We start from the raw sequence: 25,560 nt of genomic DNA on the forward strand, positions 1-25,560 counted from the left end.
TCCTTTATAAATGGTTTTTTCCCTTTCCCTTTTAAAATGTTTTCCCTTTTCCTTTTGTAAATGTTTTTTCCCCTTTTCTTTCCCTTTTTAATGATTTTTTCCTTTTCCCCTTTTCTTTCTCTTTTTAATGGTTTTTCCCTTTCCCTTTTAAAATGTTTTCCTTTTTTACATTGTTTTTTCCCCTTTTCTTTCCCTTTTTAATGATTTTTTCCTTTTCCCCTTTTCTTTCTCTTTTTAATGGTTTTTCCCCCTTTTTAAATTGTTTTTCCCTTTTTTTCCCTTTTCTTTCCCTTTTTAATGTTTTTTTTTCCCTTCTTTCTTTCTTTCCCCTTTCTTTCCCTTTTTAATGTTATTTCCCCTTTTCTTTCCCTTTTTAATGATTTTTTCCCTTTTCTTTCTCTTTTTAATGGTTTTCCCCCTTTTTAAATTGTTTTTTCCCTTTTTCCCTTTCTGAATGTTTTTTTTCCTTTTCTCCCTTTCTTTCCCTTTTTAATGTTTTTTCCCCTTTTTAAATGGTTTTTTTTTTCCTTTTTTCCCCTTTTCTTTTTGGTTTTTTTTTTCCCTCTTCTTTCCCTGCTGACAATTGAGAGCATTTGGGAGAGGCTGATGTAATGAGGCTGGATGCGTTGTGATGGTGGGACTGTGGCCAAGGATGCGTTGAGTCACATCTAATGACTTAAAAACTCCTAATTAATTTCGAATGAACTGGAACAAGGAGGCTCAGCTTGACGAGCACCAGGTTGTGAAAGGCTCCTGATGCTGGAAACTCGCACTGGAGCCACCCTGGGATGAGGAAAAGTTGGGAGCAGCCTGGTTAAAAAGGGTGGAAAGGAATGGATGTGAGGGCTGAAGGCGGATGGGAGGGAGGTTCTGGTGTGGATCAGCAGATCCGGGAGCTCAGGAGAGCAGGGAGAAAGGGAGGAAAAAATGAGAAACAGGGAGAAATGGATGAGAAAAATGAGAGGAACAGGGAGAAACGGATGAGAGAAACAGGGAGAAATGGAGGTGAAAAATGAAAAACGGAGAAATGGAGGTGAAAAATGAGAAGCGGGCAGAAAAGGAGGTAAAACATGAGAAACAGAGAAATAGAGGTAAAAAATGAGAAATGGAGAAAGGGAGGCAAAAAAGTGAGAAGCGGGAAGAAAAGGAGGTAAAACATGAGAATTAGGGAGAAATGAATGAGAAACAGGGAGACAGGGAGGTAAAAAGGAGAATCAGGGAGAAAGGGAGGTAAAAAATGAGAGAAAGGGAGAGAAGAAGGTAAAAAGTAAGATGAAGGGGAAAATGGAGGTAAAACATGAGGATCAGGGAGAAAGGGAGGTAAAAACTGAGAATCAGGGAGAAATGGGGGTAAAACATGAGAAGCAGGGAGAAAGGGGGGTAAAAATGAGGATCAGGGAGAAATGGAGGTAAAAAACGAGAATCAGGGATAAATGGGGGTAAAACATGAGAATCAGGGAGAAAGGGAGGTAAAGAATGAGAATCAGGGAGAAAAGGGGTTAAAAAACATTGATCAGGGAAACAAGGTGCTCAAACATGAGAAGCAGGGAGAAATAGAGGTAAAAGTGAGAAACAGGGAGAAATGGAGGTGAAAAATGAGAGGTAGGGAGAAATGGAAGTAAAAAATGAGAATCAGGGAGAAAAAAGGCCTGAATGGATCCAGCTTGGGCGGCGCAAGAGCCCAGCCAGGGCTGCACCCAAGATGAACCAAAATGGTCACAAAATGCATGACTGGTTACAAAGTCTCTCACTTTTATCAATTCTGCTCCATTTGCATCTTGGAGTTCATTGTCCCATTCCAGCTTTAGCCCAGGCAGTCCCATCCTTGTTTTTCTCTCTTCATTCCACATTGTTTCTGCTCTTGGCCCTGAGATTTGGATCCTTTGTCCTTGGTGCCCAGCTGGAGCAGGAATTGTTTTGTCTCCCTGCTCTGTGCACAGAGCTCACCATCCCCTGGTATGAACCCCAGACCCACCCACTAAAGCAGCACAGAACCTGAAAAAATATAAAAATTAAACCCTGAGGCATCAGTTTCTTGCTGAGGTGTCGTCACTGGTGCACCAGGCCATTGTCACCTGGTGTCACAGTCGTGGTTCTGCCCTGGTTCTGCTGGGTCTGGGCTGGCCTTTAGCACCCCAAGAGTGGCTCCTGTGCTGGGTCACCTTCAGGGAGGTGTCCTGAGCCCAGCCAGCGCTGGGACAGTGACATTGCAGGTGCACCAGGATAATCCCATTGCCTTTCCTCTGTCGTAAAATCAGATCAGCCTTTGGCAGCTGTTCAGGTGCGGACAAATGAAATAAACTGCTCAGAATTCATCACGGGAAGGAGCAGAAAATCGGTAACAGGACCTTCCCTTCATCCCCACAAATCTCTGGATGTACCCCCAACCCCTCTGGAGTCATTTTTGTCTCTCCATCAGCAGGAATTTGAAGATCTCCTGCACTTGGGTGATTTAAAAACCCCAATCCAAGCTCCCTGCAGCGACCCAGGGCAATGGGGGGTTAATGCTGCTCCCCACAAAGCTGCTGTGGAGCAAGATCTGAAATGTGCAGGCAGCTCAGTGAAGCAGAATTTTAATCTGAGATCTGTTTTTCAAGTCTGATTTTAAGATCCCATGCAGGTCAGGGTTGTCTGATTCTTCACAGTTCATTAAGTAGAGAGCAGCTCGTGGTGGAGATTGACTTTTAAAAATGATGGATTTTTATTTATAGAGGAGTTCTACTCATTAATTTTAAGGGATGGAAGCATAAAAGCAGGAATGGGTTCATTAAAAAAAAAAAAAGTGACATTGGTAATTTAATTAAATTGGGGGTTTGAGGATCATTACAAGAAATGAAATGTTGGTTCTGGGCTGCTTTTCTACCTGCTTGGATTTGAGAGCAGCCCCTGCTCCCAGAACCTGCCTGGGCAGGAAAATTTCCTGGTGGAACTTCCCAGCTCCAGGGGCTTTGGAGGAGGATGAAAATAATGGCTTTGGGGGGCAAGAAATGGGGTCAGGAGCTGGGATCTGCCCCTGCTGCTGCTTTGGGGGCTGGAACCCCGAAACTGGGCTTGGGGACTCTCAGGTGTGACCTGTGACAATTCCCTGTCCCTAACCCAACCCTACTTCCCTCTAATGGGTCATTCTCGATTATTCTGTTTTTCCTGATGATTTACTCAACCCTGTGAAAATTCCCAGTCCCTAACCCAACCCTGCTTTCCTCAAATTGATCATTCTGTTTTCAGTGATGATTATTCCGTTTTTCCTGAGGATTTAGCTCAGCCCTGTGACAATTCCCAACCCAACCCTGCTTATCTCTAATGGATTATTCTTCATTATTCCATTTTTCCTGAGGATTTACCTCAGCCCTCTGTCCCTAACCCAACCCTGCTTTTCTCAAATGGAACATTTTGTTTTCAGTGATGATTATTCCATTTTTCCTGAAGGTTTAGCTCAGCCCTGTGACAATTCCCAGTCCCTAACCCAATGCTCCTTCCCTCAAACGCGTTATTCTCGATTATTCCCTTTTTCCTGACGATTTACTCAACGCTGTGAAAATTCCCAGTTCCATACCCAACCCTACTTTCCTCAAATTGATTATTCTGTTTTCAGTGACAATTATTCTGTTTTTCCCGACAATTTACTCAACCCTATGAACATTCCCAGTCCCTAACCCAACGCTCCTTCCCTCAAATGGATTATTCGCAATTATTCCCTTTTTCCTGATGATTTACTCAACGTTGTGAAAATTCCCAGTCCCTAACCCAACCCTGCTTTCCTCAAATTGATTATTCTGTTTTCAGTGATGATTATTCTGTTCTTCCTGAGGATTTAGCTCAGCCCTGTGAAAATTCCCAGCCCCTAACCCAACCCCGCTTCCCTCAAATGGATTATTCTTGATTATTCAATTTTTCCTAAGGATTTAGCTCAGCCCTGTGAAAATTCCCAGCCCCTAACCCAGCCCTGCTTCCCTCAAGTTGATCATTCTGTTTTCAGAGATGATTTTCCTGTTTTCCCTGAGGATCTGTCTCATTCCCTGTCCCTTCCCTTGCAGCCCTGCCCAGCCACACGTGCGGGAACCCGGGGCGGCTGCGGAACGGGGTGCAGCAGGGAACCACCTTCAGCATCGGGGACAGGGTCAGGTACAGCTGCAACCCCGGCTTCTTCCTGGAGGGCCACGCCCTGCTCACCTGCCAGGCCAGCTCGGGACAAGGAGCCTCCTGGGACTTCCCCCTGCCCGTCTGCAGAGGTGAGGAGATACCCAAAAATGGGGGTTGAGATGGTTGCGGTGGGGTCGTTGGGTTTGAAAGGGTTAAAACCCGACTCTTAAGAACCAACTCTTCAAAATTAACCCTTAAAAACCAACCCTTAAAAAGCATCTCTTAAAAAGAAATCCTTAAAAGCCAACCCTTAGAAATCAACCCTTAAAAAGCAACCCTTAAAAACCAACTCTTAAAAACCAACCCTTAAAAAGCATCTCTTTAAAAGAAATCCTTAAAAACCAACCCTTGGAAATCAACCCTTCAAAATCAACCCTTAAAAAGCAACTCTTGAAAATTAACCCTTCGAAACTAACCTTAAAAACTAACCCTTAAAAACCAACCCTTTAAAAGCATTTCTTTAAAAGAAATCCTTAAAAACCAGCTCTTAGAAATCAACCCATAAAAACTAACCCTTAGAATGAACTCTTAAAATCAACCCTTAACAACTAACCCTTAAAAAGCAACTCTTAAAAAAAAACCCTTGAAAACTAACCTTAACAACTAACCCTTAAAAAGCAACCCTTAAAAACCAACCCTTAAAAAGCATCTCTTAAAAAGAAATCCTTAAAAACCAACCCTTAGAAATCAACCCTTAAAAAGCAACTCTTGAAAATTAACCCTTCAAAACTAACCTTAAAAACCAACCCTTAAAAACCAACCCTTTAAAAGCATTTCTTAAAAAGAAATCCTTAAAAACCGGCTCTTAGAAATCAACCCATAAAAACTAACCCTTAGAATGAACTCTTAAAATCAACCCTTAATAACCAACCCTTGAAAAGCAACTCTTAAAAAAAAACCCTTGAAAACTAACCTTAACAACTAACCCTTAAAAAGCAACTCTTAAAAAGAAACCCTTCAAAACCAACCTTAAAAAACAACCCTTAAAAACCAAGCCTTAAAAAGCAACTCTTAGAAATCAACCCTTAAAAACTAACTCTTCAAAATCAACCCTTAAAAACTAACCCTTCAAAATCAACCCTTCAAAATCAACCCATACGAAACCAATCCTCAAAACCCAACCCTTAAAAACCAGCTCTTATAAAGAAACCCTTAAAAACCAACCCTTAAAAACTAACCCTTCAAAAATCAACCCTTCAAAATCAACCCATACAAAACCAACCCTCAAAAACCAACCCTTCAAAACCAAATGTGGTGGCTTTAGTTGAAACCAGAAGAAATGTTAGAAATCATAACCATAACCCAGCCCCTACCCAACAACTGATAAAAAAAACCTAAAAGAACCCAAAAAAAGAGCCCAGCCCCACAGCAAAGCTACCCAGCCCAGCCTAACCAAAACAAAACCCAAATTATGTTACCTCTTAACCAACCAGAAGCAAAAACAGAAGTTCCCAAGTGTCTTTCATCTTTAACACATGTATTTTTGCACAAAAGCAGATACAACTTTCTAGTAACTAAAAACTTTGCATCACTTCCATAAATATCTCCCATACAAAAACAAAACCACCAACCCTTAAAAAGCAACTCTTAAAAACCAACCCTTCAAAATTAACTCTTAAAAATCAACCCTTAAAAACCAGCCCTAAATGGGAAAGTAAACCTGGTGTGGTTGTTGGGTTTTGGGTTGTGGTTGTTGGGTTTTGGGTTGTGGTTAATGGGTTTTTGATGGGTTCCTCAAGGCTGTTGGGTTTTGGGGGAATAATGGGAAGGTTGTGAAGGGGTTGGGGTGTTGGGAATGGGGCACAGCTGCTTTAGCTGCAGTTTCTTGGTCCCTGGACAGTTAAATTAAATTAAATTTAAAAATAAAACGAAGTGGTGAAAAAACCCAATTTTGTAAGTGGTAGGACAAAGGGGGATGGCTTTAAACTGAAAGAGAGTGGGTTTAGATTAAATATTAGGAGAAAATTCCTCCCTCTGAGGAACTGGGATTGATTTCCTGGAGAAGCTGTGGTTGCTGCATCCCTGGAAATGTCCAAGGCCAGGTTGGAGCAACCTGGGATTGTGGAAAGTGTCCCTGCCCATGGAATGGTGGGGTGAAAGGAGATGATCCTGAAGCTCCAAACCAACCATGATCCCATGATTATCCCAAAAATCAGGCACCTCCCCAAGCCTGCAGGTTTTCCAGCTCAAACACTGGAAATGGAACTGGATTTTCTGCTTCCCAGTGCCAGATTCCCTCTCCTGTGGCACATCCCAGGGTGGCTGTGCTGCAGGAAAGGTGGATTTGTGCAGGGCTGGGATGTTCCCTGCCTTGGGAGAGGCAAAACAATTTTTACTGAAAATTTATAGTGAACTATTTATACTGAAAATTTATACAGAACAATTTATACTGAAAATTTAAACTGAAAAATTTATACTGAAAATTTATACTGAATTTATATGAACAATTTATGCTGAAACCAATTCCCAACTCCTGCCGGTTTAAGGGCAGGGAAACTTCAAAATTCCTTTATCAGTTCAGCCTTGCTAATTGTGCTCCCAGGGGGGCTGGGGAGTGTGTAAACACACAAATATCTGTGTTCTTCCACCAAAAACATTTGCTGCTGCTCCAGAAGTCTCTTCCCCTCGATTCCCTGTGCACTTGAGCAGAGCATCTCCTATTGATCGCTTTTATTGACTCTGCCTGAGCGATCAATCAGCCCCTGGGCCGTGGAGCTGGGCCTTCAAGTGAGCAAATATTGGTTGCTTGGGGTGTTTTTAATGCTCCCTTGGATGGGTTACAGGTGCAGAGGTGTGTTGTGACTGTCATTGGGGTTTGTTTGGGGTATTTCCCTGCTGGTTTGGGGTCAGGAGTGTTTAGGGAGGAGTTCAAAGTGATTTGAGAGAGGGCTGCTTATCCCTGGTGGTTTTTATGATCAGTTATGATGATTTTCTTTCTCCAAATTAGGATGGTCTTTGCCAATTTTATAATACTTTTTTTAAAATTGAATTTAATTTGATGAGTTTCACTGGAGGTGAAAACACAGAATCAAGGGATGAAGGATCATTGATTCCAGCCCTGGCCCTGCACAGGCACCCCAGAATTCCACCTTGAAAGTGATGTCCAAACATTCCTGGAGCTCTGGCAGCCTTGGGAATGTTCCCATTCCCTGGGCAGCCTGGGCAGTGCCCAGCACCCTCTGGGTGCCCTAAATCCACCCTAATATTCCATCAGAGCTGCAGCCCCTCTGAGCTCTGCCCTCAATCTCCTCCTCTCCAAGTGCCCTCAGCTGCCCCTTCACCATTCCTGGCCCTCCTCTGGACCCTCTAAAAGGTGAAATTCCCTGAAATTCCACCTTGAGAAGGGGCAAAGCAGCACCTTGGTGGGAGAAGAGGGAATTCCCTGCCTGGAGGGAGCAGTTCCCTCTGCTCTGACAGCATTTCCCAGTCTCCTCCTTGCCCAGCTTCGCTCAGCATTTGTGGAGGAAACCCCAGGGAGGGAGGGATTAATCCTGACCCCAGCTGGTGCTGGAGCTGAGGGTTGGCACCATTTCCATTGCTGAGATCCCCTCTCCAGCTGGAGGAAAAGCCCAGTTTTACATTTCCACCCTGAAGTGCCAAACTCGTGTTTGATTTCAACGCTGCCCTTCCAGCCCGGAGCCCAGCACTGGGGCTGGTGGCACCTGAGCTGCTCCAGGGAGGAGGAGGATCCAGGGAATGGCTCCAAGGGCAGCACAAAATCTGCTTTTCAGCTGCTCTGGTGGAGCTGTGCCTGCAGCTGAGTTTGCATCTATGATTCCTTGTGAAGGCTGGGCTAGAACAGAGGCTGGGCAGAGTGAAAGAATAAAGCAGGGATTTATTAAAAGGATCTCCTCAATGGATCCACCTTGGGCAGCACAAGAGCCCAGCCAGGGCTGCACCCAAGATGAACCAAAATGGTCACAAAATGGACACCTGGTCACGGGGTCTCTCACTTCTATCAATTCTGCTCCATTTGCATATTGGTGTTCATTGTCCCATTCCAGCTTTAGCCCATCCAATCCCATCCTGCTTGTTTTTCTCTCTTCAGCCCACGTTGTTTGTGCTCTTGGGCCTGAGATTTGGATCATTTGTCCTTGTTCCCCAGCTGGAGCAGGAATTGTTTTGTCTCCCTGCTCTGTGCACAGAGCTCACCATCCCCTGATATGAAGCTCAGACCCACACACTAAAGCAGCACAGAACCTGAGAAATGCAAAAGCCAAACCTGAGGCATCATCTCCATCCTTAAGAGTGGGCAGTGACACCCCCTGCCCCAAAAGGGGGTTTGGCTGAGTCTTGGTTTGGAAAGCCAGGAGCCTGCTAAGGAAGGGAGTGGCCTCCCCTGAAATGGAGAAAATGAACCCCTCCCTTTTTCTGAATTGCTATAAATTTTAAATTAAGGGGCTCTCAGGCAAAAAATATGGGAGCAGGAAATAACAGTTCTGTAATAGGGAAGAAAATAAAAAGATAAACAATGCAGTGAACTAAACCAACACTGGCAGAGTCAGAACCCAACCTGACACCCTGTGGGTCAGGCTGGTGGCAGCAGTGCCATTGGAATTGTGGCTCAGCCCTCCTGCAGTGTCAGGGCTGGTTCTGCTGGAGCAGGGATCCTGGAGAAAGGTGCAGTCTCTGCCTCTGAAGATCCAGGGGCAGAGGCAGCTGCTGTTCCTCTGGGCAATCCAGTGCAGAAGCCGTGCTGGTGTTCCAGAATCTCCAGATTCTATCCGGGTAGGAATGTTTGAAATCTCCAGATTCTATCCGGGTAGGAATGCTTGGCTCCTCCCTCTGGGCTCCCATCTCCCAGTGGGATGCTGTAGTTCTTATCAGCCATGCAGGGACATTCAATACCTGTTATCAGCAGAGCTCTCCCCAGTTGTGGAAGAGATAAGGAAAACTGCCCACTTAACAGAAGACAACTGCCATACAGATGGTGGTAAACAGAATACAATTTGCTGATAAGCAGAATACAATTCTGATGATAAATAGAATACAGTTCTGATGGTGAACAGAATACAATTTGCTTGGCAATCCAGGGCAGGCTGGGGCTTTGGGCTGGACTTTGGGACCTTTGGGCATTCAGGGCTCACCCTGGCCTTTGTTTCAGCTGATGATGCCTGCGGAGGGACCCTGCGGGGCCAGAGCGGGATCATCTCCAGCCCCCACTTCCCCCTGGAGTATGGCAACAATGCAGACTGCACCTGGACCATCCTGGCCGAGCCTGGGGACACCATTGCCCTGGTGTTCATGGATTTCCAGCTGGAGGATGGATATGATGTTCTGGAAGTTGCTGGCACGGAGGGATCCTCGCTCTGGTAGGTTCCTGCTCCGTTCGTTCCTTGTAGGGTGGTGCCTTGTGGGGTACTCATGGTCTGTGTGGGCACAGCCAAACTTCACAGGGGGCTCAGAGGGAGAAGTTTGGGCCTGAAGGAGGGGAAATTGCCAATTTTTCCCCGTGGTTTCCTTCTGGAACGTGGGATTTGCTTGGTAAACTCAGCAGTGAGCGTTGGCTGCTCTGAGTCCTGATGTCTGCAGTGAGAGTCGTGGTGTGGCTGGGTAGAAAAAATATTTAAAAATAAAAAACCCAAACAAAATCACCCAACCTCTGAGACCCCCTCAAACCCTGCCACACTCAAGCCTTGGTTTTGCTGAATGTTCTGATGATTGCTAAACCCATTTATGTTGATGAACTTCTGGAAATGTTTCACCAGATCCACTTGTCCATGGGACAGGGGACAGAATTCCAGCCCCCCTCTCATCCCAGGGGTTACCTGGAAAATGCTCTCAGAAATATTGCTTAGATTTGGGATAAAAGCCAATATTTCCAATATTCAGGAGCCACCCCAGTGCTCTGAAGGCAGGGGAAATAAGGATCTGCAGAGGGAATTTGATGTGTTCCTCCTGTTGGTTTTATAGCAAAGGACATGGTGATCACCTTCAAAGGGTTAAAAGTCCTGATTGGCAGCAAGTGGAAGGTCCTGGAAGTTAGATTTGAACCCAGAATCCCTCTGGAAGGGAAGAATGAAGCTTTTGTAATAATCAGGTGTTGCCTGGGATTATCAGCAGCGAGTTAAATTGTGATTATTTGTGAGGATCCTGTTGCAAATCCCATTTATTTGAGTGATTTATCCTGGCTGGCAATTCTGAGGGAACAGCATTGGAGTGTTTAGGGTGTATTGATGGGAGGGAAGTTGCCATTTACCACGTCCCAATTGTTTACTGTTCCCAGGCCCCTTTGGAAAATTAGATGTTGCTGTTTGATGAAAAAAAGCCTGGGCTGGTTTTATTAGAATGCATTAATATTTTAGGGCACTGGTGGTTCGTAGGCACTCAGCTGTGCTGGCTGGGAAGATGGATGGAGCTGGTTAAAAAACATTATTCAGCCTGGAGGTGTTGCCAAAGCAGAGCTGTGTCTTGTCATGTCAAAAATAAAACAAAGCCTGGCAGAGGGAACCTGCTGGGAAAAAAAAATTAATTAATTAATAAAATTAATAAACTCCTCGTAAATACAGCAGGGGAAAAAATACTTTAAATTGTGGGGAATGTAAGCCTGGCTTTGAGCTGAGCCTGTAGTGCACACACAGTTGTTAAAACTGAGATTAAAGCCTGGTTTAAGTTTTACAGGTGTCACTTTGGGGTTCATTGGAGGGAGGAATGATGGATTTGCATCCCTGCTCCCCTCAGCCCTTTTTGGGATCCCCGGGCTCCAGCAGCAGGAATTCCCCCGTGGCAGAAACTGTTCCTGCTTTTTGTGGTGCATCCCCGAATTTCCCATCCCTGAATTTCCCATCCCTGAATTTCCCATCCCTGAATTTCCCATCCCTGAATTTCCCATCACCCAATTTCCCATCCCTCAATTTCCCATCCCTGAATTTCCCATCCCTGAATTTCCCATCCCCAAATTTCCCATCCCTGAATTTCCCATCCCAGAATTTCCACATCCCAGAATTTTCACATCCCAGAATTTCCCATCCCCAAATTTCCCGTCCCTGAATTTCCAGCCAGCCCCAGCCCATTCCAGGCCATCTCATTTCTCATTCCTGAAGGAAACTTTGCAGTCCCACAAGTGGAATTGCAAAGAAGTCTTGTTTGGAATTTCATCTCTCCGAGCTGGCCTGGTAATTAAATTCAGATGAGTCAGTTCTCAATAATTTTTGCCCGTAGGGGGAAAAAAACCTGGTGCTCCTGTCTCATCTTTAACCATGCTGATGTGATTCAGCGGGAAAAGAGAGCTCAAACCCCTTTTTCCCTCTTCTGCCTATGAAAAAAAACGGATTTTAATTATTGGTAATAGGGCAGAGAGACTCGCAGCCAATTCTCTTGAAGCCTCTCACAGCTGAATATTTCAAATATTTCATTTTCTGAGCATTCTGAGTAGTTTTAGTCATGGCCAGGGCTGGGCACAAATAAACAAAATTCAATTTCATCAGGAGGATAATTCCTGTGTGTTTCCAAGCTAGGGAATGGCACCTAATGATGATATTTATGAGCCCATTAACTCAGCACTTCAAGTAACCTTGACTTGACCTGCTCTTAGAAAAACCTGCATTACCATTCACCCTCCCAGCTTTAAAAATGGATTTTTTGGGTTTCTTTTTTATGAGCCAGCGTGCTTGAAGTGCCTTCCCATTGATCCCACATGCTGGAGAATCCTGAGGTTTCCTTTGCTCCCCAACCTGTTGGATGTGAATCCTGCAGGAAGAATTCCAAGGGAGCAGTTTTGAGGCAGATTAATAAAATCACACTTTTACAGCTCTTTCAGCCAGGGCACCTTGGGCCCAGATTGCCTTGAGAGGGGAGAAGTAAAATCCTAAAAGCAGGAAAGGAGGAAGGAGCAGGGTGGGATGAGCCTGTGGGGTGGTTGATTTAAAAACAAGGTTTTCCAGATATTTTATATCCATGGATGGGAGGGAGGGACTGGGATTTTCATTGGGAATTGTCTCTGATCTGCCTGGGATGTTCCAGAGCTTCAGGAGATGTTTCTGATTGGAAAATCTGTTTAAATTTATTTTTAAAACTTCTAGCATGGAGATGGTTCCTTTACTAATGAGGCTTTCCAGATCTTTTCTATCCATGGTGTTTTTTGGATGGGAGGGACTGGGATTTTCATTGGGAATTGTCTCTGATCTGTCTGGAATCTTCTGGACCTTCAGGAGATGTTTCTGATTGGAAATTTTATACTTTTAGGATGGAGATGGTTGCTTTGATAATGAGGTTTTCCAGATCTTTGATGTCCATGGTGTTTTCTGTATGGGGTGGAAGGGACTGGGATTTTCATTGGGAATTGTCTCTGATCTGCCTGGGATGTTCTGGAGCTTCAGGAGATGTTTCTGATTGGAAAATCTCTTTAAATTTATTTTAAAAACTTTTAGGATGGAGGTGGTTGCTTTACTAATGAGGCTTTCCAGATCTTTTCTATCCATGGTGTTTTTTGGATGGGAGGGACTGGGATTTTCATTGGGAATTATCTCTGATCTGTCTGGGATGTTCTGGACCTTCAGGAGATGTTTCTGATTGGAAAATTTGTTTAAATTTATTTTGAAGACTTTTAGGATGGAGAGGGTTGCTTTAATAACGAGGCTTTCTAGATTTTTTTCAATCCTTGGTGTTTTTTGGAAGGGGTGGGAGGGACTGGGATTTTCATTGGGAATTGTGCTGCTGTTGCTGTGTCGTGGGCTTCAGATCACAAAATGCTCTGAGCCTTTTTGGGGTTTATTTTAGGAAAGTTGCATCAGCTGTCACATTGCCCCAATGCCTCCCACTCCTTGAGCCTTTCCCTGTCATTCCCCCTGGGATCCAGTTTCTGCTCCTTGATTTTCTCTTGATAAATCCCATGCTGAGGGAATGTGGTGGGAGAAGCAGGGCTGCAAGTGAGGAGCAGCCAAATCCTGGGAGTTTATTCCTGTCTGAGTTCAGTTCCTCCCCCTCAGTGCCTCGTCTTCCTTTTGCCTCTCCAACCTTGGCGCTGCATTTTCATCCCTTGCACAAAATCTTTTCTTCTCCTCTGTTTTTATGGTTTTTTGGTTTTTTTGGGTTTTTTTTTGGTTTTTTTGGGGGGTTTTTTGGGGTTTTTTTTGTGTAAAATTCCTTTTGGCTTCATGCTGTGATTCCCTGGAAAAGGAACCTGCCCCAACACGTGCATGTGAATTATTGCACTCATTTGAAGCACAGCTGTGCCAGATGTGAAGGCAGCACAGGCACCTCAGGCTGCTCCAGATGTTGAGCAGTAGGTGAAAACAAAAGTGCCCACGTACCTGGTGAGCCTGTGAGAACCAAGAACCTTGGAATTCCACTTCCTCTGGTTGATTTTATGAGTTTTTTTCTGGAACTGAGCTCAGGGGACCCCTTGAGGCCATCAGCCCTTCCTGGAGCAGCATTTCTGAAATTCTCTTGTCTTCTCAGACCCTTTGGGGCCATCAGTCCTTCCTGGAGGAACATTTCTGAAATTCTGTTGTTTTCTGAGATCCCTTGTATCCATCAGCCCTTCCTGGGAGAGCATTTCTGAAATTCTCTTGTTTTCTGAGACCCTTTGGGGCCATCAGCCCTTTCTGGAGGACCAGAAAGCCCTGAAATTCTGGAGCCCTGAAATTCTCTCATTTCCATGTTCCTGAGACCGTTTGGATCCATCAGCCCTTTCTGGAGGACCATTTCTGATCATGTCTCTTGTTTCTCTGTTTCTGAGACCCTCTGAATCCATCAGTCCTTTCCAGAGCAGCATTTGTGAAGTTCTCTCTCATTCCCATGATCCCGAGACTCTTTGGATTCATCAGCCCTTTCTGGAGCAGGATTTCTGAAATTCTCTTGTTTCCTGAGACCCCTTGGATCCATCAGCCCTTTCTGGAGCAGCATTTTTGAGGTTCTCTGTGTTTTTATTGAGACCCCTTGGATCCATCAGCCCTTCCTGGAAGAGCATTTCTGTAATTCTCTTGTTTCCTGAGACCCCTTGGATCCATTAGCCCTTTCTGGAAGAGCATTTCTGAAATTCTCTCATTTTATGAGACCCTTTGGGGCCATCAGCCCTTCCTGGAGCAGCATTTCTGAAATTCTCTCATTTCCATGTTCCTGAGACCCTTTGGGGCCATCAGCCCCTTCTGGAGCAGCATTCGTGAAATCTCCTCCTTTCCATGTTCTCTGATTTCCCTGTTTGAGAAGAGTTTGGGGGAAGATTTTTGCAGGAGCCATCAGCCCTTTCTGGAACAGCATTTTTGAGGTTCTACTTTTTTTCTTGAGACTCTTTGGATTCACCAGCCCTTTCTGGAGCAGCATTCCTGAAATCCCCTCGTTCCCATGTTCTCTGATTTCCCTATTTGAGAAGAGTTTGGGGGAAGATTTTTGCAGGAGCCATCAGCCCTTTCTGGAACAGCATTTTTGAGGTTCTACTTTTTTTCTTGAGACCCTTTGGATTCACCAGCCCTTTCTGAAGAAGCATTTTTAAGGTTCTTTCTTGTTTTCCGAGACCCCTTGGATCCATCAGCCCTTTCTGGAGCAGCATTCCTGAAATCCCCTCGTTCCCGTGTTCTCTGATTTCCCTGTTTGGTGGAAGATTTTTTTGCAGGAACCATCAGCATTTCAGCAGCTCCTCTCAACTCCCTTTCCCCATCCCTACGTGCTGCTGACCCTTCCCTCCCCAGCACCTCAGTCTGTCTCTAAGTGGTTCCCAAAAGTCATTAAAAGCTCTGGGATGCTCTGGGATTCCCTCATCCCATCCCTCTGGCCAGCCCCTCTCTCTGCACACGCCTTGTGCTCTCAGAGCTGCGGGTCCTGGAGGTCGCAGCTTCACGTGGAGCTGCTGATGGGGTGCTGAAAAGCTCCTCAGTGGGAGCTCCTAATGAACCAACCCCTTTTCTTTCCATCAAAGCAGCTTCTGATCCTGCCGTGGTGGCCTCGGTGCTTTCAGCTCCTGGTTTTCATCTCGGAGCTGCCTGTGAAGTCCACGCAAGGGCTCTGGCTCCAGAGAGAGGATTTTGTGCTTTGGGATGTGTTCCTGGTGAAAAATGCACATTTTATGATTGGCTTTTTGCAAATATTCAAATGAATATTATGTGTGTTGTGCTAGAAAGTTATGTTGGATTAATTTTTTAAGTAGTGTGTTAAATACAGTTTTAGGTTATAACAAAATATTAAAATAGAAACGATGTATGTGGGATTTGTTTTAAAGAAAGGAATGAGGGACTTGCACCAGATAGCAGCCACAGGACACCTAAATCTTTCATAAAAAAAAGAATTTATTGCTCCATTATCAGAAGAAACAAAATTCTTCCCACCTTGCTCAGTCCTGAAGACACCATCAAGATTCAGAGGGTGAAAAACACCCATCACTTGTTTTTAATTTTTTAAAAGTTTAATGGTAATAATTATAAAAATAGTAATACAATTAGAGTAATAATAATTTGGACAATTTTAATTAGGACAATATGAGACAATAAATACAAAGAGTTATGGACGGTCCGGGTATCTTTTCTGGGCAGCACAAGCCTAAAAAAGGACCCACGTTAACAGAGGATTAACCCTTAAAAAACAACAACCTGTTGCATATTTAAACACCTCGTACATGATACATAAATTCCTGGGAGTGGTGGTGGGGAAATTCCAGCCTTTGGAATTCCTGCACTCCAGGTTTTATTTGAAGATGGATTTCCTCTGTGAAGAGCAGCAATTTGTGGGCCAGGGATCTGTTTTGTCCTGCTGGAGCTCTGGATTGCAGGAGGCAGAACTGGTGCCTTCCAACCATCCCTGAGCATCCTTGGTGCTGGTGGCAAGTTCAGGGATTGGGAATGTTTTGGACTGAGAGGTTTGTGCTGCCACATTGTCCCAGAGCTCCTGGCACTGCTGGGAATGCTGGAAGGAAGGGGAAGGTGGGATTGGGAGGAGTTCCATAGCTGGTGGTGGATTTTCCTGTAGGGAAGGGGAAGGTGGGAATTTTGAGGAGTTCCATAGCTGGTGGATATTCCTGGAGGGAAGGGAAGGTGGGATTTGGAGGAGCTCCATAGCTGGAAATGCTGGAAGGAAGGGGAAGGAAGGATTTGGAGGAGTTCCATAGCTGGTGGATATTCCTGTAGGGAAGGGGAAGGTGGGATTTGGAGGAATTCTATAGGTGGTGGTGGATTTTCCTGGAAGGAAGGGAAGGTGGGATTTGGAGGAGCTCCATAGCTGGTGGATTTTCCTCAAGGTGGGATTTGGAGGAGTTCCATAGCTGGTGGATTTTCCTCAAGGTGGGATTTGGAGGAGTTCCATAGCTGGTGGATTTTCCTCAAGGTGGGATTTGGAGGAGTTCCATAGCTGGTGGGTATTCCTGGAAGGAGGGGGAAGGTGGGATTTGGAGGAGCTCCATAGCTGGAAATGCTGGAAGGAAGGGGAAGGAGGGATTTGGAGGAGTTCCATAGTTTGTGGATTTTCCTGGAAGGAAGGAGAAGGTGGGATATGAAGGGGTTCCATAGCTGGTGGATATTCCTGAAGGGAAGGGGAAGGTTTCAGCCTGAACGTGGAGCAGCAGAACCCACTGCTCCCTGCTCCTGGCTGCCATTCCTTCTCCTGGGAAGCATCTGCTTCCCAAATCCTGCCCTGGGACATGGCAGGGATAGACAAAACCCTGTGACGAGGCCCCATGACCTCTCCCCTTCAATCCAATCAAACAGGATCACATCCCATCCCACTTTCCCCCCAGAGTTACTTTTCCATGCATTAACGTGATGAATTCCATTTGCTGCATGGTGGAAAGCTTTTAATGAATATTCAGACTGGGAAGGAGATGCTTTTAGGCTGAAAATGAGCCTGATAATGGTTAAATTGCTCTTTTTATCCCAATTTGTCCTTTCTTTGTTGTTTGGTCACCTCAGGGGCGAAGATCTCCATGGAAAGGTCAATGCTGTGTGATCCTGAATCCCAAGGGATGAGAGGCAGGGAAGCCTGTAATAGCAGAGGGAAAAAAAAAAAACCCTGAAGGTCATTAATTCTTAATTTCTTCCTGTGTTTGTCCTGCAAACACACGTTTGAAGAATAAAAAAAAAAAAAAGAGGTTTTTGCAAGAAGCCTCAATAGCTGTAATCTAAAAAGAGTTTTGGTTTTGCTTGTTTTTTTTTTTTTTTGATACTGAGACGGAGTCTGACACGCCTGGCTGGAAGCTGAGAAAAATATTGGAACCTCCTTCAGGATGTGACCCAAAATATAGACTGTAAAAGCAGTGAATAATACCCAGATTTGGCAGGGGAAGGAGGCTTGAAGGAAGTGCAGATGATGTTTCGGGTTGTAAAAAGTCGGATATTTGGGATTCTCTTTAAAACACTGTCACAGCAGAACACTGATTGCTCCCAGCTAAAGCAAGGATTTGGACAAACGTTGGTGGGAAAGATCAGTGCCTTCACTCTGAGGTGTTCCAGGAGCTGTCTGTGCCTTTTTGCCTTTTTTTTTTTCATGTTCAGACACCAATTGCTGTCATTTTCACGCCGCTGGGCTGAGCTGTGCCTGTGCAGGGAGGTCTCTCCTTGCACAGGGATCCAGGGAGCTGCGTTTTGGTGTCAGGATGTGTCTGCCAGAGCTGATAACACCCGTGTTCTACACCCCTCCCTTATCTGCAGCTTCAAAGGGAGCAGCGCAGACACCTCGGATGCTTTCAAAGGCCTCTCCCTGCTGGGCTTTCTGCAGGCCCCACTCAGGGATGTTTTTCTGCTATTTACAAGTTGTTTCAAGGATGGAATCACTTTGTTTTCAGACGTCAGCTGCCTCACAAAATGTGGTTTAAATGCTCTTTGCCTGCTGGATTTTGCTGGCTGGGTTTGCTGCAGCTGCTCCCAGCGCATTTCCCTTCCCTGGGCTCGGTTTCCATCACTCCCTGCAGCTGGGAATCACCACTGCTGGATCCATTCCGTGCTGGATTCATCCCTCTGCCCTTAAAATGATTTTTTAGGGGATGTCTGAGCATCAGGGGAGGAGAATATCAGCGTTTCAAAGAGTAGGGAAACACCAAGGTGCCTTGGTGCAGCTCCTCTTGAGAGGGCAGAGGAAACAAAGTGTGGCCACAGCATGGAAAAAACGAAGTCAGAAATTGGAATTGTGTTCCCAGAGCTGGGATTTGTTAATCTTGATGTGTTTTCAGAGCTGAGTTATTGTATCATTTACTCCTGGTGTATTTATAGAGTTGGGCTGTTGTATCTGTTAATCTTGGCCCATTTTCAGAACTGGGTTGTGGTATCTGTTACTCCTAGGTGTATTTTCAGAGTTGGGCTGTTGTATCTGTTACTCCTGGTGTATTTATAGAGCTGGGCTGTTCTGTCCAGTACTCCTGGTGTATTTTCAGAGCTGGGCTGTTGTATCTGTTACTCCTGGTGTATTTTCAGAGTTGGGCTGTTGTATCTCTTATTCCTGCTCTATTTTCAGAGCTGAGTTATTGTATCTTTTATTCCTGGTGTATTTTCAGAGCTGAGCTGTTGTATGTGTTACTCCTGGTGTATTTATAGAGCTGGGCTGTTCTATCTGTTACTCCTGGTGTATTTTCAGAACTGGATTGTTGTATCTGTTACTCCTGCTGTATTTATAGAGCTGGGTTGTTGGATCTGTTACTCCTGGTGTATTTATAGAGTTGGGCTGTTGGATCTGTTACTCCTGGTGTATTTATAGAGCTGGGTTGTTGGATCTGTTACTCCTGGTGTATTTATAGAGTTGAGTTGTTGGATCTGTTAATCCTGGTGTATTTATAGAGTTGGGCTGTTGGATCTGTTACTCCTGGTGTGTTTTCAGAGCTGAGTTATTGTATCTTTTACTCCTGGTGTATTTTCAGAACTGGATTGTTGTATCTGTTACTCCTGCTGTATTTATAGAGCTAGGTTGTTGGATCTGTTACTCCTGGTGTATTTATAGAGTTGGGCTGTTGGATCTGTTACTCCTGGTGTGTTTTCAGAGCTTGGCACGGTTCTGTTCTGTTCTGTTCTGGCCTGGCAGGTTGGGATCTCTTCAGCTCCTGCTGGGCTTGGCTGTGACACTTTTGGCTGTGTCACAGTGGGCAGGGGTTGATTTTTGCCTCCCAGGGACCTTTCTGGTGCCTGGGTTTGGAGTGGGGATCAGGGAAGATGCCCAGTAAATATTGGAGGATTAGGAATGAACAAAATGCTGTTGGCAGCTCATGTCCAAGGATTGCTTTACTGGCTGGAATTCCCACAGAATCCTGGAAGGGTTTGGGTTGGAAGGGACCCTAAATCCCTTAAATTCCATCCTATTCCACCCTCTGCCGTGGCAGGGACACCTTACACTGTCCCAGATTGCCCCAAGCCCCATCCAGCCTGGCCTGGGACACTTCCAGGGCTGGAACATCCACAGTTTCTCTGGAAAATGCAATAAAAACCCCAAAAACTCCACCAGCCCTCTCTGTTCTTTTAAAACAATCCCATTCCTTTGATAATTCCCAGCTGGAGCACAGGGGAAATACCCATCTCTTCCTGCTCTCCTTTATCCCTTTGTCTTTCTCCCACTCTTTCTAAATTAATTTTATAATCATCCTCAAATTAGCTTTTTTAGCCAGAATTACCTGCATTAAAGATCTCCCTTTAAAAAAAAAAAAGAAAAGCATAAAGGTAATTAATAGCTTCAATTATTGTAATGTGGCTTAGCTTGTGCTTTTTCTCTTGGAAAAACCTGGTTTTGATAAGTCAGCTGTTCTTAAAAGGGGGGAAAAAAATAACAGAAGTGCTTCAGGCTGGAAGGAATTTGGAAATCAGGTTGTTCCCTGTAATGTCAGAGAATAAATTACCCCCATTGATCCTGGAGCAGTGCCCCGTGCTCCAAGCAGCCCTGTGGGAAGGGGAGTTCTCAGAGAGGATTTGGAGTTTTTTTCTTTTTTTTTTGCCCAGTCACAGGAGCTCTGTGTGAGTTTAAAATCCAAAGGATATTTGTTCAAAGCCACACTGGAATTTCGGGAGCCTGGAAGTGAATCAAAGGCAAAGGGGAAAGCAAAGGGAAATCTTGAAAGAGGTTTGAGAGCTGCTGTGGGATGGGTGAGGGGGAGGCTGGGGATGGCAGAGCTGGTTTGGGACGGGGACGGGGACAGGGACGGGGACAGGAGCTGCTCCCAGCCCTGGAGCTCTGGGTCCTGGCAAGGGAGGGACAGGAGGGCACTGGGGATGCTCAGGGGTCTCTGCTGCTCCTCTGGATTCCCTCCTGCTGCTGGGCAGGGGGTGCTGTGCCCAGGTGGATGCTGTGCCCAGGTAGATGCTGTGCCAGGAGTTTTCCGTGCCCAGGTGGATCCTGTATCTAGATGGGAGCTGTGCTCAGGTAGATGCTGTGCCCTGGTGGGTGCTGTGCCCATCCAAGTGGGTGCTGGGGCAGGTAGATGATGTATCCAGGTGTGTCATGTGCCCAGGTGGGTGCTCTGGGCAGGCGGGTGCTGTTCCAGAAGTTTTCTGTGCCAGGTGGATCCTGTACCCAGGTGTGTTCTGTGCCCAGGTAGAGGCTGTGTCCTGTGCCCAGGTGGTAGCTGTGCCCAGGTGGGTGCTGTGCCCTGTGCCCAGGTAGATCCTGTGCCCAGGTGGGTGCCCACCCCTGCTGTGGTTGCTGCCAGTTCTGCTGCCCCAGTGCAAACTGGAGCATTCCCAGTGAAACCTCCCCGGTTTTGCATTTCCCCACAGCTCAGCAGTGCCTGGATGCCCATTCCAGCCCTGGCACTTGGCAATGTGCCCTGGCACCCTGGCTGAGAGCTGGGCTTGGGAAGGGGCTCCTGATCCAGGGAACCCCCCCGGTCCCCCCTCTCTTCCATTTATTTGATGTGCACAAGCTCAGGAAAAATCCGCTGCTCTTCTGAACTCTGATTTTTCACCCTCTGATTTCACCCTCGTCCTCAATTGAAGAGAGGAAAAAGCTCCTGAGCCTGATGGCTGCACTTGATCATCTTAAAAGTCCTTTCCAGCCTTAACAATTCCCTGATCTGTGTTGCCACATTGCCTCAAAAACCCATTTAAAAGCAGAAATGTTGAAGCAGGAGGGGCTGTGCTCAATATCTGCCCCCCCAGAAAGTCAAAAGCAGAACAATCTCAGTGACTGGCATTTAGAACATTCTGTCATTGATTATTTTTTCCTCTCAAGGCTTTTAAGGAACTATAGATTTTTTCGCCTGAAATTAATATATCGGAATTTTTGTGGGCAGAATAAAACCCTCATTAAATTTTGCAATGTATCAAACAGCTTGCAATTAAAATTCATTTTGAAGTGAGTTAGCAGAAGTTTTGTTAATGTTTAACATCTTTATGGGTGTCATTCTTTGTAAATTTGGACTAATTGAGTCCAAAGGGACAAACTCACGGATTCTGCATTTGCTGTGGATGCCAGGCCTTGCTTTGCTTTTGGCATTTTTCCCCTTCCTTTATGCAACTTCTGATTTTAGCAAGTTGCCAGGAAAGTAACTTATTTTCTTTTTTTTTCTGCCCAACTGCCAAGAATCCATCTTCCTAAATCTCAGAAAAGCTGCAGCAAATCTCTGGGAAAGACAAGCAAGGCTCCACTGACTCCAAGGTGTTTCCTGCTGGGAAGTTTAGGAGATTCCAAATTGGATTTTTTTAGGTTTTCCTTCTAAAAATGTTGCTCTGAACAAGCTGCTCTGGGCATGTAAAAGCCTTGGCTGGTTGTTCCCTGAAACTTGGAGGTTTCCTTGACTGGGACATAAACCAGCTTGAAACATTTTGGAATTGGGAGTTTTCATGTTTCTTACTCCACTTGAATATTTTCTGCCAAAACAGTTTATAGGGAGCAGGAAAAGCAGTGGAAAATATTTCAGAGTGTTTGGAATCCCAGACCAGAACCTGACCTGGCAGAGCTTTAAAATCCCCCTGGACTTGCAGGTGAGGAGGGGTCAGAATTTGCAGAGTTGTTGTTTTTTGAAGAGTCTTCCCAGCAAAACCCAAATTTTAATCCAAATTGAACCCACATTTTAATCCAAATTGAACCCAAATTTAATCCAAACCATGGAAAAAATCTGGAGCAGGCTCTGCCAGGGCTGCACTCCTCAAACATCAGCAACATCCAGCTCAGAACAGGCTCTTAATGGCACTTTATTGATTGAAAGGGGAGAGAGTTCATCTAAACTGTGGATAATTCTGGGAATTTCCAGAATTAGGAAATGGATTTGGCTGCTCTGAGGCTGCACCAGGTTTGATTTAAAGGCAGCAGCACAAATAAAATTGTCACTGCTGGGGCTACTCTCATCCTACAGGTTCTTGTCAGATGTCCTGGCTTGAGTTGAGCAGGGAAGATGCAAAAAAGATGCTCAGATCCTCCAAAACAAGATGCTCAGATGTTCCTAGAACATTGGAATTCCACAGAATTCCAGGCTGGCTGCAGCCCAGGTTGCTGCTGGTGGCACTGGTGGCGTGTCCTGGCTGGTTCAGGAGCTCAGGGCTCTGCCAGGTCCATGGAATCTCCCCTCCCCTGTGGCAGAATGTGAAATTTCCTCTGAACTGCTCAGGATTGTCCCTTTTTTCCCTTTTTCCAGGGTGGAAATGTGGCCATGGGGTCCCTCAGCTGCTCCCAGAGATTTGTGCTCCACCCCATCTCCCACACCGTTAATGAACACAACATCACTGGCCCCACAGTTTGAAAGTGGATTTTCATTTTTCCCCCAGCAGAAAGTAGACTCCATATCTGCTCCTTTCCCAGAATTCTGCTTCATTTCCACCTCAAGAACGTTTCAGGATTTTTTTATCTGATCAAACCCTTGGAAATAAGGAATGATAGGCAAGTGAGCAGTGACACAACTCACATCAGCTGAGCGGAGAAGGTGCAGATTGATCTCTGAGGAGCTGGGAGAGCAAGAGAAGCTCAGAGCAGCAAAGGGCAGACAGAAAGCAGCTTTAAAAAGCAGGAAATAATAAAGCAGAACCCACTGGCAGCACTCAAGAGTTGCTGCAGTTGGAAAGAATTCACGTTGTGTTAAGGTCACCCACAGAGGCTCCTTACAAAGGACATTTTGCCCTTGTGCAGTTCTTGTTCTGCTGCCTTGGCAGCTGGGATCTGTGCCCTGGGGTGTTGGGAGCTCTTCGTGGAGCAGCCCCAGAGCCTGCTCAGCTCAGGTTGTGATGCTCAGCCCTGCCAGGGCTTTGGTAGGGCTGCCCTGGGAGGCAGGGCTGGGACTGAGGCAGGGATTGGGGTCAGCCTGCCAGGTTTGTGTGTTCACAGGGGTCTTAGGATGAGGGAAGAGATGTAGATCTGACTCCGTATTTCTGAAGGCTTGATTGATTATTTTAAGATATATATTCTTATATATATAAAATATATAATATATAATAATATATAAGATATATATTATTTTAAGATATATATTACATTAAAACTACACTAAAGGAATAGAGGAGAAGGTTTTATCTCAGAAGGCTGGATAAGCTAAGAATAGAAAAGAATTATAACAAAGGCAGCTGTCCAGACTCTCTGTCCGAGACAGCTGCTGTGATTGGCCATTAATTGTAAACATCCAAGATGGGCCAATCCCAGATGCACCTGTTGCATTCCACAGCAGCAGATAATCATTGTTTACATTTTGTTCCTGAGGCCTCTTGGCTTCTCAGGAGGAAAAAAATCCCAAGGAAAGGATTTTCATGAAAAGATGTCTGCGACAGGTTTGGTGACCCCTGGCCATAAAAACCTTGCAGGGTCTGAGTGGGGAGAGTGTTCTTCTCTTCACATACTGCCAGGCACAGGGTGGAGGTGTTGGTGTCAGGAAAATCCATCCACAAACACCAGAGGTTTGTGTCCAAAAAGGAGACAGAGGAGCCCTGGAACTTTATTCCAATCAAGGCAGAGGCCATGGGGCATCCCCTGGGGTCTCCCCAATTTTTGGAGGACGCAGCCTCCTTTTTATCCCGATTTCCCAGCTGCATTTCCCTTCTCTCTTCCCCCATTTCTGAGGTACTTGAGAGGTTCAGACTTCCCAGAACACCTGATCCCAAAGATTCCCCTCTAATGTACAACCCTCCCTTTTCATTTTTAATCCTTACAGAATTTAGGGTTTTGGGGTTTTTTTTCCAATTTCCCAGCTGCATTTCCTTCTCTTCTCTTTCCCCACTGGCTGAGGTATTTGAGAGGCACAAACTTCCCAAATCACCTAATCCAGACGCCCTTCTAATGTGTACCCCCCCCATTTTTTTCTTTTCCTTGTGTCAATCAGTGGAATTCCCATGGAATTAATGGTTCTTCCCATTGTTTCTTTCATCTCTCTGCATCTAACTTGATTTATCAGCAGACCCACAGTTTATTTGTAAAGACAAATTCCTTTCACTAGGGTGTGCAGGGCCAGGAGCTGGACTTTGATGGTCTCTGTGTGTTCCTTCCAGAATATTCCATGATTCCATAGTACCCAGGAGAAGAATCACATCCTGGTGTAGCCAGTAACATGGATTGTCCAAATCAATTTGTCACCATTTTCAAGATGCCAGCTTTGCCATCCCCATCTCAGTCACACCCAACTGGGACTGTGCAGCTGATGGGAAAGGGATAGAAAAATGAACTTTGTCAAATCAAGCCATTTCTTAAACATCATTAATCCCATTTTACCTGCTGGTTGGAGTCTCCTTCAAGGTTATCTGATGACAGATTTATTTTTTATGTAGAAAATAAATGAATATTTTTTGACACTAGAATGGTTTGGGTTGGAAGGGGTTTAAAGATAATTTAATTCCAACCCCAGCCATAATGTGGATATTCTTAATCTGGGGTGTTTTATAGATTCTGTGGTATTTGACACATTCTGGGGTGTTTGACACATTCTGGGGTGTTTGATGAGAACTGCAGTTCCCACCCCTGCCTGATTGAGCTCGAATGTTGTGGCTTTAAGGGGAATGAGGAAATTCACGAGCCAACCCGTGTTTTATCAGTGTAAATGATGAATTCTGGGAAAGCCAAAACTGGGGCTGTCAAGCTGCTGCTCCAATTGCACTTCTGAGAGCTCAGCTGCTGATTTTTTTGGGGGGGAAACGAAAGGAAACAGATGGGTTTGGAGTTTGATGGGGGCGGCACATTATGGAAAACCTGCTCCATGATCTCATCTCAAACTGGGGCTGGGGATTCCCTGTCCCCCAGGACTGCAGGGCAAGGAGCATCATCTGTGCTGCCCCTGGGAGTGGGAGAGGTGGAAAATCACGTTGGGAGCATCCCTGGCGTGGGCCAGGCCGTGCTGGGTGTGGAAGGAACTCGTTCCTGTGGTGATCTGTGATGTAAATCAAAGCTAACAAGGGGGGCAGGGTGTGCTGCCTCTGCAGCACACTGTGCAGATGGGGATGAGCTCGGGGATGTTCAATCTGTGCCTTCCTGCCTGCGAGATGGGCTTCAAAGAGCCGAGCTGTTGTTCCCCTCGCCGCGGTCCTGGTGGCTCTGAGCTCTCGTGGCTTTTTGGTCCCATTAAAATCAAGCTGTGAACAGAAGCAGGTTATTGATTCTTGAGAGCAGGAGGATCCT

At 45.5% G+C, this 25,560-nt stretch overlaps 1 protein-coding gene across 2 annotated transcripts in view; it reads left to right on the top strand.

Moving 5' to 3' along the window:
- Positions 1-25,560, top strand: part of CSMD2 (CUB and Sushi multiple domains 2) — a 256,066-nt gene that overhangs the window by 59,530 nt on the left and 170,976 nt on the right. For both annotated transcript variants that reach the window (XM_058040469.1, XM_058040468.1), the window contains 2 exons: positions 4,035-4,229; positions 9,245-9,452. In XM_058040469.1, coding sequence (XP_057896452.1) covers positions 4,035-4,229; positions 9,245-9,452 — 403 coding nt within the window. The remainder of the gene's footprint in view (positions 1-4,034; positions 4,230-9,244; positions 9,453-25,560) is intronic.

This window comes from Melospiza georgiana, chromosome 24 (genome assembly GCF_028018845.1).
Source record: "Melospiza georgiana isolate bMelGeo1 chromosome 24, bMelGeo1.pri, whole genome shotgun sequence".
NCBI classification, from domain to species: Eukaryota; Metazoa; Chordata; class Aves; order Passeriformes; family Passerellidae; genus Melospiza; species Melospiza georgiana.